The following is a 17,154-nucleotide window of genomic DNA, read 5'->3' as shown; positions in this document are numbered from 1 at the left end:
GCACAAAGTGTTTCTGCACAAAAGGGTCTGTAGAAATGAACACCTGCATAGTGGGATTTCAAACTGCAAAACGTACAGTTATCTTTGTGCCACATTTCGGTGAATCTGTTTGAAGAAGTTGCTCTATCAGCCCCATCTATGCCCGTTCACATGCTGAAAGGGACTTGGTCAATTGCATCAATTCAATTAACATTGACATTTCTGCCTTGCACATGAATTAAGCTGAATTAGGATTTGTATTTTTCCCCCTCCAGATAAAGGCAAAACCAACCAGATATGAAAAGCTTGGCCACACCTTGGAATGAGTGGTATTCTCTTCAGCTCCTCCTCCACTGCTCTTTTAAAAAACTAGCACCAATTCAGATGGGCTCCATTGAAACCTACAGCATATTGATGACACTGTAGCTCTATCAAAACTTCTGCCGCAAGAATCAAGCTCATCTGGAATAGTGAACATTCAAAGGCAGAGAGTTTTGTATGCTGGTTGAGAGTCCAAATATGGCTTGGCACTACAGTACTATAGGCCAATTGGGGGGATTAATTATCTCGCTCTTCGGCTGGGTCTCCTCTTGTGTTACAACTTCCATACCTTTTTGGAAGAACCTCAACTTGGAATTGAATGAATTGGAGACTTGGAACACAGGACTTTGGCATGCCTGCGTCATTCAAGATGAAAACATAATGGAGTGCAAAAGCTATGGCTCCCTCTTAACCCTTCCTTTGGAGTTCAGAATCTCTAGGATTGTAATGGTTCTCTCTAATGGACTGGGATTCCTTGCCCTCTCTATTTCTATTTTGGGGTTGAACTGTCTGAAGATAAGGGAACAAAACCTGGGACTGAAAAAACGCCTCGGAATCGCTGGAGGAATTCTCTTCTGCATTTCCGGAATGGCAACCCTCGTGCCCGTCTCCTGGGTTGCCTACAACGTAGTGCGAGAATTCTGGGATAAAACTGTGCCAGAGATTGTCCCAAGGTGGGGATTCGGTGAAGCATTATTCCTGGGCTGGTTTGCTGGGTTTTTCCTCATACTAGGTGGGTTTCTTCTGATCTGCTCAGCTTGTTTCCTACAAACCCAAACAAAGTCCAAGCAGTTTGCTGTCCACCGTAAGCCAGAAGTGCGAAAGGATCCCAGGTTACAAAGTCATCATCAGTACTTGCCACCTAAAAATGCAGACCTTGTCATCTGAGCTGCCTGCTATAGTATCTTTACAGGTTTCATGAGAACCATTTGAGATGGTCAGAATGGCTTATATCTGACTGGCTGGAAACTGGGTTATTGTCTAGGATCCTTCCAAGCATCCTTTATGGAGCACTTTTTTTTGAAAAATATGCTTGGGAAAGCAAACTTTCTGTACTTACATGTGTCATACCATGTTGTGCGGCATTTTCAGTGGCAACAGGGATACCCATCTCAATGACTGCAATGTGGGAAACTTAAACATGAATGCATAGAAATAAATTGTTTTCCTTCAAAATTCACTAGAGTATTATTAATATATTAAGATGGGGACAGGGGGAATGGATGCAGGATTAGAATCCCTGTTCTTTCCTGTGCAAGACTAATTTTTCTTCAGTCTAAACAATCAGGAAAGTGGCTGTTTAATGACATACCCCTTCACTGGAAAGAATTTTTGTCAAGGAGACTGACTGTAGTTATGATATCCAATGTCAATAGCAAGGTATCAAGTTTTATTCAACAGGCATTGTCAAACCTTTTATGGAGTACTTAATTGCACTGTAAAAAAATAATGAACCGTTTGTTTGCTTTTCACATGGATCAGAAATCTCTGTCTTTTGAGACAATACAGTAATAGGGTTTTGGGGAAAATGGCTAAAAGGACACTTCTCAAATAGAAGCATGAAGCATAGAGAAAAAGACCTTGTGAATTATAGTTTCATTATTTGTGGTGTCTCTGCTACTGACTTCACCTACTAACGGTGCAATCTTATACTGGTCTGCTTAGAAGCCCACCCCACCTCGAACTCAATGGGTCTTACTCCATTGCAAGTAGGCAAAGGCTTGCAACCTAGGATCCATATGGTAGGTGTTGAATGAAGATGATATCTTTACCGTTCAACCTACCTGTGCACTAAAGCAGGTAGCAGGTGAGATGAGTACATTGAACACGGCAATGGTTTTGAACTTCAAGAAAGTAATTCTAGGTTGAAACTTTGGCAGAAGCTCCTTTAAGTTGCATTCATCAACAATATATAATTCCTTTCTTGGGCAGATTTCAAGGAAAGGTTAGGTAGGCCTGGATCACTTGCAAGCCTGATTCTGTTGATAACACAGATGCTCTCATTTGGGGGCAGGGAGGGGGAAAGAGTTTTATAAGTCTCTCTTCTGAATTCTACAAGTTAATCAGAGCAAAAACAGCATGAATACTTGTATGGTTAAGAGGCCCATGGTTAGGCTCCTGGTTAGTCCTGGCAACGCCCAAATCTAAAATGTAAAAAATAAAGGCAAACAACATTTTCTCCAGGAGGCTTGTTGTTGTTGTTTAGTCGTTTAGTTGTGTCTGACTCTTCGTGACCCCATGGACCAGAGAACGCGAGGCACTCCTGTCTTCCACTGCCTCCCGCAGTTTGGTCAAACTCACGCTGGTAGCTTCGAGAACACTGTCCAACCATCTAGTCCTCTGTCGTCCCCTTCTCCTTCTGCCCTCAATCTTTCCCAACACCAGGGTCTTTTCCAGGAGCCTTACACCTATGTAATCATAGGGGCCCAGCCTATGTGCACAGCAGTCCACCCCAAACTAACCAGTCAATGTTTTAGATTGACCAAGGATCAGCATCACAGGCTAAATAATGAGGCACACCACAACTGGAAGTAGTGGAGCAATTAATCTATTCTTAGCACCAAAGCAAGTAGGATGCAGACTAGGTCATGTTATATGGCTAATCCAGTGGTGACCTTTGCAAAAATTATCCAATAGGAAAGTCTCCCAGTGTTCAAACACAGCTGAGAAAAGGAGAAAGATAAAGTCTAGACCGTGGGTAGGCAAACTAAGGCCTGGATCTGGCCCAATCGCCTTCTAAATCCGGCCCGCGGACGGTCTGGGAATCTGTGTGTTTTTACAGGAGTAAAATGTGTGCTTTTATTTAAAATGCATCTCTGGGTTATTTGTGGGACATAGGAATTTGTTCTCACCCTCCATATAGTCTGGCCCCCCACAGGTCTGAGGGACAGTGGACCGGCCCCCTGCTGAAAAAGTTTGCTGACCCTGGTCTAGACACTCAAAAGAAACAAAGCAATCCACTACAAATTTAAATAGGGTAAAATTCTTTATTGCACATTTAATTAAAACAGAAAAAGGCTTCTCAAATATGTATTTCCATTTACATCCCGATTGCCAATGTATTCCAGTAAAACAAAGATTGCTTAAAAATATTGGCAGTAGACTTTGCCAGTTAAGCAGTATCTTTTTATAAAGGTTTATTATTCCTGACTTCAGAGCCCTTGTCACTGCCAATACTAGCCTGATAATGAAAATTCAGTGATTGGTAATAAAGGAGATATGCTTTGGGAGGTCAGAGAAAGCAGTTTCCTTAGGGGTTTTGTTTTGCATCTCCATTCTTGTCCTGGAATGACTTTTGCAATTCTGTAGCAACTGTAAAATATTGCCACCGTCACCATTTCTCCTGATGGCATCAACTGTGTTTTGAGTTGCTAGCATACACAAACGAATGCCTGTATTTTTTACAACCCAGGCTACCAGGTTCTTCTGTTACCGCCACATCAGGAGATATCTGATGGAAAGGGCCTCAACTGATAGGCTCCCATTTTAAGGTGTTTTTCCATGAAAAAGGTGAATGTGAATTATTGCTCTTAAAATTACCTACGACTGTCTGGCTTATTCCCTGAATCAGTCCTGCTTTGATGTCAATGAGGTCCAGTTTAAACAGGCTTCAGGTTACATGCTCCCCATTGTGCTTTAAATGCACTCCCTTGTGTTGGCCCAGTCATATGCAATGACAGCCCAACAGCTATCAGCACTGATAACATACTGCTGGCATTGTGACACATGAACAGACCAGCATGTGTGGCAAGTGCATTCAAAATATAACAGAGCGTGCATGGAATGCTCACAATGAGCATATCAAACCACTGTATACTCCATAAGAATTGAGCACAATAGAAGTATATATATACAATATGCTGTGTTTAAAATTTCCGTTTAAAAAAATAAGTGTCTTCCTACCGTGTTCTTGTAGGAAGCCAAGGCAAACGCAGTTATAGTCAACGTAAAACAGTGAAACCTCAAGACATGTTCTAATTTAGTGGCTGCCCATATATGGTGCACACCAGAGGATGTCATGTCCCATTTAGCCCTTTTCTAAGCACAGTTTTGGTTAGGTCTGAATGTGGATTGTCTCAACATAGCATCTCTCTTCCTTGCTCCATTCCAAAAGGTGGTCGGCAGCTGGATTCCACATGCTGATGGGCCTGTGGTCTCCAGAGCTTAATGCAGTACAGTCGGCAGTTTTTATTTGACAGTGACAGTCGAGGCCCCATGAATAGATTCCATGACAGCTGCAAATCGGCTGCAGAGATCGTAGGGAGAATTGGGGCGGATCTTGGGTGGTTCTTTCAGAACTATGCCCTCGGAGGAACAATCTAGCAGGCGGGGTAGGAATTCACTCAGTTTTAGCTGCAGGTCCTCTGTAATACAAGAAGAGCCAAATAACAACAACAACAACAACAACAACAACCCAATAGCAACAAATCTATGCTTTGATGTCTTGTTGAAACTAAGATTGTGAAATGTAAGAAGATGCAGAAAAACTCTGGAATGCTGATCTGTATGTAAATCTGGAAGTTCCCTCAATCATATTTCCCCTTTTCCCACTCCTTCAAAGCAACATAATGTCACTTACAAGTTAAAATAGGGCACTTATTGACAACTTCACCAAGCACTTCCCATAAACACTCGTGAAGACAGTGTTGCAGACATCACGGATGTCTACAAACCCAACCTGCAAACACTTACAACAGCACCTCATTCTCAGTGTACAGTAAGAGATACCTTTTAAGTTGTACCCAATTCACAACCACCTGCATTTTACAAGGTGGTACTCGTCAGATAAGCCACTTGTCTAAAAGGAAATATTTTTCACTGTAAGCAACTATCGGCAAGTCTGAATTGCAGATGTGAAAAAGCTTTTTCACAAGTTCATGAAAGCAGAACACAAGAAAACTCAACTGTAGAAACCAGAGCTTTTGTCTATTTTGAAATAGTATTTTAGGGCCAATACTTTTTCCTGACACCCCCTGCTGGCTGAAGTGAACAAAGTTTAACCAATTTATTGAAATCTAGCAAAGAAAAATGCACAACAGATTAACTTCCAGATCATGTGTGCTTATTTTAATTCACGATATGTTCAGTAATAATAATAATAAATTCCTCACACATTGTTGCCTCTTACTACTCCATTCTGCCCCCTGCTCCCGGAATCTCTGGGGTAAAGACTGACATGCCACGTGAAGATTTAAAAGTAAGTTTTCTGATCAGTGTGTACCTCTGATCACAGGATGTGCCAGGTACAGATGCAACATGTACAAGTAATTTCTGGCAATAAAAAACATTTTCTATCATTCCTCACCCCAGGAGAATGCTGCTTGGTGTACACAGTAAGCTGTTATAACTGGAACGGCCCATACAAGAGGGTGTTACTTCTGCTTGAAAACAAGAGGGGAAATGAAAGAATCAAATCCCATATTCTGAAGACAAAGATCTAGTAATTCAAGAAGGCAGTCTCTCCAGTAAACTTTAGATGCTGTAGCCCACCAGATGCTGTTGAACTCCAACTCCCATCAGCCTCAGCCAGCAAGGCCAATAGCCAGATGTGATAGGAGTTGTAGTCCAGCTGACATCTGGAGGGCGACATTTTGCCACCTTGGCTTTAGGGCTAAGCAAAATGCAAATATTGTGGATTATCTGAATTGTGCAAGGGCATTTTACTGACAGTCTTTAGAAAAACAGTCAGGAGGTACACAAAGACTAGCAATACTAGGCGAGAGACAGGATGATAGCAGCACAGAGTAAGAGGTCCAGGACCCCCTTTCTTACCATTCATGTCCTTTCCCAGGTAAGCACACCAACGATTTCTCATGACCTCAACGGCATCCAGGTCATCCTTTGTATCATTGCTGATGAGGAGGTGCATGCAGGGGATTATCAACTCATTCAAGATGTTCACACCTTCATCCACGCTCAACTCATTGCTACTTTCAAACAGAGCTGCTGCAGCATCGTTCAACTTCTGTGGCAAAGCGATATGAGAAACACATTTATGGGTCTTTGGCAACAGCTCAGCCTGGTGTCTGGTTACTTTCCGCAATGCTTCCTGTGGCAAGTTTGAGAGTGCAGCTGAACATTTAGGGGTTTTTGTTTGCTTGTTTTTACACTGCCATGGCAAAAAAGAGCCCAAACATCTGCCAGATATGCCCCTCTCTGCAAAGGGCCCCAACCTGAGCGAGGTTTTCACTAATCCATTCAGGAACCAAGAGATAGAGCACACTATAAAGGTAAAGGACCCCTGGATGGTTAGGTCCAGTCAAAGGCGACTATGGGGTTGCGGTGCTCATTTCGCTTTCAGGACAAGGAAGCCGGCATTTGTCCACAGACAGCGTTTCGGGTCATGTGACGAGCAGGACTAAATTGCTTCTGGTGCAACAGAATACCGTGATGGAAACCAGAATGCACAGAAACAATGTTTACCTTCTCGCCACAGTGGTACCTATTTTATCTACTTGCACTGGCATGCTTTCAAACTGCTAGGTTGGCAGGAGCTGGGACAGAGCGATGGGAGCTCACCCTATTGTGGGGATTCGAACTGCCAACCTTCTGATCGGCAACCTTCTGATCGGTCAAAGGGTGGAGAAAGCAGCACCCATATAAGAGCCAAGACCACGAGAAAATTAAAACTATGCAAGGAAGAGCAATGGCACTGTGAGGAGAACAGTGTATTAAAGCAGTGAACTCCATTTCTATAAAGAATTGGATCTGCACATGAGAATAAGACGAAGATTGAAAACAAAGCAATGATTTGGAAGTGGATCATTCTACCAGCAAGCTCCTTGAAGGGGTGGTGGGAGGGGAGAAGGGGTTAATACCAACCAAGAGACATTTTCTTCTGAACAGAGCAATTAAAGATGCATTGGCGCCTCTGTTGGCTCCCTTCCTCCGCAAGGTCAGATTGCTCTGATAGGCATACACCAGATAGGTCAGAGCTTCATAGTACCTTATAAGAATAAGAAAGAGGGTGAGAGTTGCAATCTTCGAAATCAAAACAGGTTGTGCAAGCAAACATTTACTGCAAACTACAGCAGCCATTCATAGCTCTTATACTTGCTTGGGACACATGGCTATACCCAGTGCTTTTTTATGGGGGTACGCTGGGGTAACACATACCCCTAAACGTTTTGTGAATCTAATGGAATAAACCAAAATATTTTAGTTTCTTCTCTAGCACGGTGAATTGTCAGTTCTGTTGCTACCCCCAATGGCAGCCTCATTTCCTGTCACAATATTTCTTGAATCTCAAATGGAAGTGAGCGTTTTAATGTGTGAAGTAGGAGTTGGAATCTAGCAGAGGAATCGGGAAGATGTTAGTGCACACAACCTCATGTCAATGTGGAAGTGACTGTGAGCTGTGTAATATGAGGTAATGCATGTTCTTTGTACTTTTGTCCATTTACTGTATTCATTTTTTCCTGATTTGAACTATAAAATGGTGATTTTCTTGAGTCAAAATGAGAGTACCCCTAAAAAAGCACTGGCTATACCTATCTGTTAACTACTTCCCTGTGTTCAGAAAAGAAGCCCTTCTGGAATACAAATAACTGGGAAGGGATGCTTTGCTTAAATGAGCTAGGAACATTTTCTCAGTGTAGCCCATGCACCACTCTGTAGGAGGACAGCTGCCTAGTAAGAACTGGCCTACAAACTAGCACATTGACCAAAATTCACAGGAACACAACTGTATCCTGTTCAGAAGTTCCTGCTCTCCCCTCAGTGCATGAGGGATTACCACAAGCATCCTAGCACCACCCTTCTTCACCATCCTTATGTGTCCATTAGAATAAGGCTTGTCCAAGCTTGCTGGAATCTTACTGATTCACCTCTCCAGACAAAATGAAACCTTTTGAGCCAAAGTATTCATGAGAAGATACAGATGCGGAAGTGGAAACATCATGTATTTTAATATTTTGCTGGAAGCCGCCTGGGGATGGATGGGGGATAAATAATAAATTATGATTATGATTATACACAGTGGAAAAGTCATACCTCGGGTGAAAGTTGCTTCAGGTTGTGCTCCGCGGAGACCCAGAAGTAACGGAACACGTTACTTCTGGGTTTCACCTCTCACGCATGCGCAGACGCTCAAAATGACGTCACACGCATGTGCAGAAGCTGTAAATCGCGACCCGTGCAGATGTGGGGTGCGTTCTCTTCAGGATGTGAACGGCGCTCTGGAATGGATCCCGTTCGCATCCAGAGGTACCACTGTACTTCCCCACTCAAGTCGTCCCTAATTTCTACTTGCTATGATGCACCACCACAGATTTCAACCTTGTGTTGGGTCTAAGAATACATCCACCAATCCTCAGCTACCCTTCAAATCTTCATCACAACCTTTAGAAACAATTTACACAAACTTACTGTTTATTCTGATACAGTTCCAAGCCTGTTAAGAGGTAAATAGATACTTTGCGAAACAAACTGTAGTCTTCGTGCCATTTCTGTGCCGGAAAAAGAAAATGGTCACAATCCATTAATGGTTCAGTAAGTCCCACTTTATTCACACCTGGCTTTTCTCATATTGCTCCTTTTCTCTTGTTGCTTTTGGGCACCGCATTTTTCCATCTATAAGACGTCCCCATGTATAAGACGACTTAGTTTGGGGGACTCAATTTTAAGAAAATGAAGGGAGATGGTCCAAAGTTGTTGAGCTTCTCCCCCCCATGCAGCTGCGGGCAGAAAATACTCCCTAGATCGTTTCCCAGGTGCAGCGGCATCTTGGGAAGTTGCACTCCCGCCAACCGGTGCGTGCCACCCCCCCCCCATCTGTGTATAGGACAACCCCTGTTTTTGGACAAGATTTCTGAGTCAAAAAACCTTGTCTAATACATGGTAAAAATACGGTAATCATCATCATCATTTTATTTGTATGCCACCTTTCCACAGTTAAAACAATGCTCAAGGCGGCTTACAATATGAAAAGATTTAGTTACAAACATAGCAAAGTAGTCATAAAAACAAATAACACACATCAAGACTACATAACCAAACTGAACCATTTCCACATAAAAATATACAAAAAATTAGTATCAATAACAGCAAAAGCTCCTGACAAAATTTTCCCCAAAATACCCCAGTCCTTGCTGGGCAGCAGCAGAAGCAGCAGTTCTTATGAAGCCTGTCAGGCCCTGCCCTAGGCCAGGTGGAGAGAGGCAGGAATCATAGCCCACTTACTAATTACAAGATACCTATTCCGTGTGCTGCTCTGGTTTGCCAGAAGCAGCTTAGTCATGCTGGCCACATGACCCGGAAGCTGTATGCCAGCTCCCTTGGCCAGTAAAGCGAGATGAGCACCGCAGCCCTGGAGTCTTCCATGACTGGACCTAATGGTCAGTGGTCCCTTTATTTACCTTTACCTATTATGCACTTTTTGGGATGCGGGTGGTGCTGTGGGTTAAACCACAGAGCCTAGGGCTTGCCGATCAGAAGGTCGGCGGTTTGAATCCCCGAGACAGGGTGAGCTCCCATTGCTCGGTCCCTGCTCCTGCCAACCTAGCAGTCCGAAAGCACGCCAAAGTGCAAGTAGATAAATAGGTAATTTACCTTCCGGCGGGAAGGTAAATGCCGTTTCCGTGTGCTGCTCTGGTTCACCAGAAGCGGCTTAGTCATGCTGGCCACATGACCCGGAAGCTGTACGCCGGCTCCCTCGGCCAATAAAGCGAGATGAGCGCCACAACCCCAGAGTCGGTCACGACTGGACCTAATGGTCAGGGGTTCCTTTACCTTTATTATGCACTTTACCCTCAATTTGGGTATATGCAGTATGGCTGTCCGTTGGATTCAGATGAATCCTGAAGTGAATGTGAAGCAGAATCTCTACAAGACAGCAAAGGGAGCACCTGAAACACTCTGTAGTGTCTCAGCAAGCCAGACACTTTAAAAATGCTGTAGACACATTTCTACTGAAAATGGATGAAGAGAATGCTACTAAATTTACCATAATACCTAAATGGGATGCGGGGGGGGGGGGGTAGGGAGGGCACTCTTATTTCTGCTACTGTTTTATGTGTGGAACAGATTTTATCCAGGATAGGGGACAGGGCAAGAGGAAATATAGACATCTCAGAGAGAGGGAGTAACCCTCAAAACACAGCTCTGAAGAAACTAAGTGATCACCACTTATCTGAAGGAAACAGATTTTACTTTTTTGGTCATAAGAATAGCATTTGCTCACCTAACTATTAGGCTGCAGCTTTGACACAATGATATAAACCAGATCTAAAACTTTAGAGCTAAGGCTCCTTACCTTATACTCTTCCATGTCCACCTCATCAGGTCCAATCTCTTTCAACTTAGCTCGAGCTACCTTCATAATGCTAATCGATCTGTTCACGGAAAGGAGGAGAAAGCTAAGTGAAGGGACACCCAAAAGCCAGAGAATGTCAACTGAAACATCTCTTAGATTTAGCTTGTTTTGATATTACATCTATATATTTTAGAAATGCAAGCAGCGCGGACTTGCTGGAAGCTGCCTTCTTAGCCCATTGAGGAGGAAATGCAAGTTAGAAATGGAGAGCTAAAACACAGAACAATAAAAATCTCTTTAACCATCTAATACTGATCAGTGCTACCAAAGTCACTGAACACCACTCCTACCAAACAAAGCCCCCATATAGCACTTTCAAAACAATTCTGTGCCCTTCCTTTATTCACACAGAAGACATTCCAGCTTATGTGTTCTGAACAAACCTTTCATCATAGCTGAGGTTTTTGTCTGCAAACTGCTCCAGAAGAGTCCGTTCCACCACTTGCTTTGGCGCATTGTTCTGCAGGAAGTAAACTAGGACGTGCTGAAGCCGGGGGTCATTTTGTGGTGTTGGAGTCTCTGTTGACAGCGAGTACAGCCTGGAGTATTCTTCATGGAATGCCTAATAAAGCCAAGAATTGGAATAATATCAGTCTGACAATTATGAATCCACAATGCAAGCAGTTCTTAGACTTTGAGGGACATTCTTATCAATAAGCTGCTCACGACCAACTTAAGCTGGATGTGCTGAAATTAAAGTCCTATGAAGCCAAGCAACTGCAAGGTCTTGTTTTGCTCTGCAGATGACCGTCATGAGGCCTTGCTCCAACCATGTCAAAGTAGCTCCTTGGAATTGGTAGGCAAAAGCTAGTGCCATATGATCTAGTGCAGCAATACTGAGGATTTTATTCAGCACACATCTCTAACAACAACAGGAACAAACTGCTCTCTACAATTGTTATCTTTTCTGTGAATTGCCCTGAGACCTCCGGATATAGGACGGTATAATGCAAGTTTTGCTTCTGACAGCAGTTGGCACTTTAGGCTGTTTCTGGAAGGCTGCAGGGCTACTAAGAAAATTCCCAGTGCATTGGCTTTCAACAATCATTCAGAGGATTTTCTGAAAGGTGGGCAATTTCCACCTATCTACTTTGAGACAGCAAGATTTCTTGAGATGTCCAGAACCTGAGCTAGAAACATGAGTCCTCATTTGTAGACTTTTACAGCTGAGAAATAGGCTCAATGGATACCAGACAAAAGATTTCTTAACAATATACATACATGCATGCATCGTTTTATTTATATGTTGCCTTTCCAAGGTTAAAACCACACTCAAGGTGGCTTACAACATGTAAAAAACCTGCCATACAATTACAAATGTAACGAAAGTAGTCATAAACAATAAATAAAACATCAAAAAATACAACCAAATTAAAGAATTTGCATAAAAATCATAAGATCTAAAATAAATATACCAAAAATATAAATAAAAGCAGCAATCCCTGCCCCCTCAACCCCTAACAATACCCGCAAGCAGGGGAAAAAGCAGAATAGGATAAATGGTTATCTCTAGGTTCTAAGTTTTCTAACTACAGGAAGCCCTCCTTATGTAGAGGAAAGAAGGAAAATCAGGATGCCACCCTCTCTAGGACTAGAAAGAAGCTTCACAAGCCAGTCCAGTGCTTCCCTTGGTCATGAGAAGACCACATCTTGTAATATATATATCCAATAGCAGTAGTGGAGGGAGCTGCACTTTGGGGTGCATCCAATAAACTTCTACTCAAGAGTGGAATGTTTATGCTTTAAGAGCAGCAGCAGGCTTTTTATCTCAGTGGAGGACAGATCTTAAGAAGGCTCCTTGGAGGAGAAACTTCAAAAATCAGTGAAGACCTGCTTCCTCAAAGTGGAATATCAACCTCTTGTGACGGAACAAATGATCTCTGCAATCAAGACATTGCAGGGCAGAAAAACGAAGTAAGGAACAGCCACGTGGCATCCATAGCCAATGTTTCATTTTATTTCTCCACTGCCAAGAGGCCAATGTGTACAATAGTACCTTAACTAGCCCTGCTTCAGACCCATCCCGATCAAAGGTTTGACGGGCTTTAGCAATAGCCAGGATCACACCTTGCATGGCAGGACTGAGCATCATCTGACAGAAAGAAGAAAAAAGAAAGATGGAGAGAGGAAAAATGAAAAATGCTACACGATGAAAGAGTCGGAACAGGCAAGAGCTAAGACATGCAGAGTCCAGAGTCAGGGTTCTACCTTCTTCCATACCTGGGGTCTTCCAGATGTTTGAATTCTGAACTGCAACTCCCATCAGCCTCAACCAGTATGGTCATGGAAGCAGCCAGTTGAAGACTGCCCTTCATGATTATTAAGTTACTTTGATTTGTTCACACATTTGTAGACACACCTCAACTTTGTGCCCCTCTACCAACTATGAATTAAGTGTCCACATTTGCGTCGAGAGGGTCTAATGAAAGATGAGCAGGAATTAAGGGCAATTAAGGGGATGCAGAGATACATCACCAAAGTCCTAACCCATGCCCGTTTCCTGTATGGGATGACATAATGTGCAGGTCCACCTACTCCACAGCAGGTTGCTAGCAACTGGCTTACTTAACCTACCAGTCCCCACTCACATGCTGAAAACCCCCAGGCGTAAAACATATTGTTCATTCAATCCGGAGACAAATATGATGGTGCTGTCGGGATTGCTTCCATGCACAGGAGAGCAGTCAAAATTTAGGACTAGGTCTGCTGCTACGTTTTCAGAATGTTATGTGGCTTCACCATCTTGGATGGCCTTGGCCTTGGATGGCAAAAAGACCTCGGTAGAGGCAGAACAGCTTTAGTATTTTTATTTTTAAGTGAGCAACCTTGGGGAGTACTCTCGTGTCAAAGAAACCAAACCACTGGTGGGAAAGTCTGCAATCCTAATAACCACCATTTGGATTGTTTGAGAGACAGCTCTGGGATGTTTACTTCCAAGCACAACCCATCTGAAATGGGAAAGATGCAGCCCGCGAGGGCAGTGTCTGGCATCTTCCCTAGTTCGCAATGCCTCAGAATGAAAGATGCTCATCCCCAACATTTTTGCTTGCTGCAAAAAAGACACACAGACACATAGCTGTGTACCTCTTCATTATATCCATCTGCATCTGATCTAACTAGAATCTTTCCCACACTGGGGATATCCACTTCAGAGATCTGTGAGCTAGGTGGGGCAGAAAGCTCCAACCCCATAGCAGCCTGTGGCTCTTCTGCCTGAGTGGTGGGGTTTGCTTCTTCCGGGAGGTGCTGCACTGGTTCCTCCTCCTTTGACTGTTGCCACACAGAGATAAGAAAACAGAAAGAAATCAGAAAGGGAAATGAAAGGTAAGCCAGCAAAGCAAAAAAAAGGTTCAAGCAAGAGGAGGCAGGGAGCAGAGGCATGGAAAAGGGTGGCTATAAAGGTCCGGAAGCCCAACAATTGCTATTTTCACCTTGTCAAGAGCTGCCAATCCACCAGCCTTCTCATATGCATCAGCTGTCTTGGCAATGGCTTGAGCCGTCTGTTCCTTGGCAATCATGGCATGTTCGGAGGAGAGGGAATGTGCCATCCGTTCAGAGCTGGAGGAACAAGATCTTTCTGAGGAGAGAAAAATAAGCGTAGTGCACAATTTACTCTCTATGTCCAGCAAGGCATTTAGAAAAACATAGAACTCGACAAAATGTTAGAACTTGGGTCGTGCCTAGCCCTGAGCTACAGCCCAGTGTACAGCTGTACAGCTAGTGTAGGAGGGCAAAGATTTTTATTCTACCTTTTGAACAATGCTTTCAATGAACGGGACAAAAACAGCAGCCCGTGTCTTATAAGTAATGCATTAATAAATCTGGAAGAATAAAAAGGTAACAAGGCTGGTGCCAAGGATCATCCCCAGTGAGGGAATTCTACAGATAGCAACCTGCATTACCTCTAAATGGCATGCGCTTTGGAAGAACCTCTGAAAATCATCTCAATACATGGGGCAAGTCAATATGGGAGGTAAAGTCCACACAGGGCTTCTTATAGAAATTTAAGCACCAGGACTGTCTCATCACTCTCAGCAATCCAGTAAGTCAGAGGGCTGAACAACCGGCATTGGGAGAGGCAAGCAAAAAGACTGACTGCTTTTCTCACCTTGTCCCAAGTCAGAAGAGAGGTCCTGAGACTCTGCTGGTGATGACTGATCCATCTGCGCCATCTTGCTCGACTGCTCCTCCCACTCTGCCACCTCCTGTTCAAGCCTCCAGTTGTCTTCTTGGATGTAGTGCTGGAGCTCCAGAGGCAGAGATTCCACTTCTCTCTGGGTCTGCCCATTAACATAATCTAATCAAAGGGAAAATATCCAGAAGGTGCTGGTGCTCATTTGCCCCTTGCATCCTACCTCTGAATACTTGTCAGGCTCACTATTAAACCAAGACACTTTGTGAAAGAATAGCCTACAATGAAACCTTTGTTTATTAATACTATGGGTCACCCCTACTTATCTGAGCACCTTGGATAGAAGTTGCAGACAGTTATAGAAACAGATTTGGGTTCACACACCACCCTATTGGGGTGGGGGGTGGGGCTACACATCCACGGGACGCAGTGGCACTGTGTTCTATACCACTGAGCCTCTTGGGCTTGCTAATCAGAAGGTCGGTGGTTCAAATCCCTGCGATGGAGTGATTGCTCTGTCCCAGCCCCTGCCAACCTAACAGTTTAAAAGCATGCCAATGTAAATAGATAAATAGGTATTGCTCCCACACTGACCTGGAAAGCTGCCTGTGGACAAACACCGGCTCCCTCGGCCTGAAAGTGAGATGAGCGCTGCAACCTCATAGTTGTCTTTGACTGGACTTAACCATCCAGGGGTTCTTTACCTTTTACACATCCACACACCTACTGCTAAGGCTCAAAATGCAAATGATGTATAAAGGGACCTAGGGAAAGCCCCAACTCCTCCCAAACCATTAGCTCCTAATTTATTACTCCTCTGCTCTGTCAACCCATCAATGCCTGGAGGATTCTTTCAGCTTCTTATCAATCCTTATGCTTATCCTGGTCCATATCTACATTTAAATTGGGGTAGGGTTGGAATGGAACTTTATTAAGATGATCTCTTTTGTTGCCTTTTGATCCAGAACAATCCTGAACAGGAGATACAAATAAACTGAAGCTGCTTCTATCCCAAACACGCACCACTGTTTTGGGGTTTAGAGCCAGTATAGTTAAAGAATGTCAGAAGCAGGACCTGAGAGACCAGGATTCAGAACCCAGCTGGACCATGAAGATCAACTGGGTTATCTCAGGCCAGTTACTATGTATCTCAGCCTAACCCCTCTCACAGGGTTGTTGTGAGGTTAAAAATGGAAGGATGAGCACTATATAGGACACCCGGAGCTCCTTATAGCAAAGATGGGGGATGCATGTAGGAAGTAGGGAAAATAAAATACCTCATTTCAATCCAACTGGCACCCAATGATGGTTTCCAACCGCCAGCATTCAGGGCAAAGACGGTGAGAGGTGGTGAGAGATCAGCTGGACTACTTAGGTGTGCTTCACACCGCCTCCCAAACCCCAATGGACTAGATGTCTTTTCAGTGTTCCAGAGAAAAGGAGGAAGATGCCATGAGAGATGGCAATGGTCAACTGCTTGCCTGCATGTTCTTTACTTGTTCATCTTTTTACCCTGCAAAAGCTAATTTTCTAGACTGCTCCAGAAGACAGGTATCTGAATAGAGCATATCATCAACCTGAAGGAAGAATGTGCTGGGCTAAGCCAACATCTCTGTCCCCATATGGATGTTGGCTGTTACTTTGGCCCAGTTAGGAACACTCTCAGCACTCACTCCTGCATTGCAGGAGGAGGTCAAGACATCCTCTCTCTTGTGATTTTAAACAGCATTAAATGCAGGCTAGACATCTTACACTCCAGTACTGTACTCTTTTTACTGTACCATTTCTATACACAACTAGATGCGTCTAGAAAAACAGTTGCTTAGAAGAGATCACTTAGCCCAAACCCCAAGTCCCTACATACCTTCCTATACAATCAAGAATCAACCATGAGCCACAAGCAGGGACTGGGTGCATTGCAGAAAAGTGCTTACAAAACCAATAGCTCAAGATCACTCAGACAAGTAAGCATTTCAAAGTCCTTACCAGCAGCAGCAAAGTGTGGTAGCTTTTTATTTATGTACATCAGGCAGTAGGCACTGGCGTTCCTCAGGCCTCCAAAAGAGTCCCTCTCCAGTTCTTCCCAAGATGACTCTGTCACAGAGATGTCATTATACTTGAGCCAGCTTTTTCGGGGCTGGTTGTAGATGTAGGCCCAGTAATGGCCAGCGTTGGCCTGGCCTTCATGGACCAAGACAGCATGCAAGTGGTAAGGGACCTGCAAAATATGCACACACATACACAACAGGCTTATTTTTAGCAGGTGAAGTAACATGACCTCAGGCCATATTCAGCCAGGCACATTCCCAGCTGTTGTGCCTGTTAAGAACTATCCATTCATACAATCCTGGCTTCACACAGAGAGAGACAGATTATTTTCTTCCCAGAGTAATATGGTTTTAGTTGGCAG

General features: G+C 43.7%; 2 protein-coding genes across 6 annotated transcripts in view; one reads left to right on the top strand and one right to left on the bottom strand.

Moving 5' to 3' along the window:
- Positions 1 to 104: 104 nt before the first annotated feature.
- Positions 105 to 1,478, top strand: CLDN25 (claudin 25). Its single transcript, XM_083715338.1, has one exon. The coding sequence runs from the start codon at positions 478 to 480 to the stop codon at positions 1,186 to 1,188; it is 711 nt and encodes a 236-aa protein (XP_083571464.1). The 5' UTR covers positions 105 to 477; the 3' UTR covers positions 1,189 to 1,478.
- Positions 1,479 to 3,267: 1,789 nt separating this feature from the next.
- USP28 (ubiquitin specific peptidase 28) overlaps positions 3,268 to 17,154 on the bottom strand; it is a 32,005-nt gene continuing 18,118 nt past the window's right edge. The window contains exons 16-26 of one of the 5 annotated variants that reach the window (XM_083713942.1): positions 16,731 to 16,962; positions 14,721 to 14,909; positions 14,044 to 14,189; positions 13,697 to 13,882; positions 12,609 to 12,704; positions 10,996 to 11,174; positions 10,553 to 10,631; positions 8,668 to 8,747; positions 7,123 to 7,246; positions 6,073 to 6,265; positions 3,268 to 4,664 (exon numbers count right to left, since the gene is read on the bottom strand). In XM_083713942.1, coding sequence (XP_083570068.1) covers positions 4,489 to 4,664; positions 6,073 to 6,265; positions 7,123 to 7,246; positions 8,668 to 8,747; positions 10,553 to 10,631; positions 10,996 to 11,174; positions 12,609 to 12,704; positions 13,697 to 13,882; positions 14,044 to 14,189; positions 14,721 to 14,909; positions 16,731 to 16,962 — 1,680 coding nt within the window. In that variant the 3' untranslated portion in view covers positions 3,268 to 4,488. Of the gene's footprint in view, positions 4,665 to 6,072; positions 6,266 to 7,122; positions 8,293 to 8,517; positions 8,748 to 10,552; positions 10,632 to 10,995; positions 11,175 to 12,608; positions 12,705 to 13,696; positions 13,883 to 14,043; positions 14,190 to 14,720; positions 14,910 to 16,730; positions 16,963 to 17,154 lie in introns of those variants that run through there. The other 4 variants (XM_083713943.1, XM_083713944.1, XM_083713945.1 and 1 more) reach the window with 4 other exon arrangements.

Source organism: Podarcis gaigeae, assembly GCF_964106915.1.
Source record: "Podarcis gaigeae genome assembly, chromosome: 15".
In the NCBI taxonomy this organism is placed as follows: Eukaryota; Metazoa; Chordata; class Lepidosauria; order Squamata; family Lacertidae; genus Podarcis; species Podarcis gaigeae.
Note: the sequence above shows the minus strand (reverse complement) of the source record. Positions and strands in the feature narration are given on the sequence as shown.

What these genes read in the sequence shown, in the direction of transcription:
- CLDN25 (XM_083715338.1), top strand. Translation starts at nt 478, where the DNA reads ATGCTGGTTGAGAGTCCAAATATGGCTTGGCACTACAGTACTATAGGC.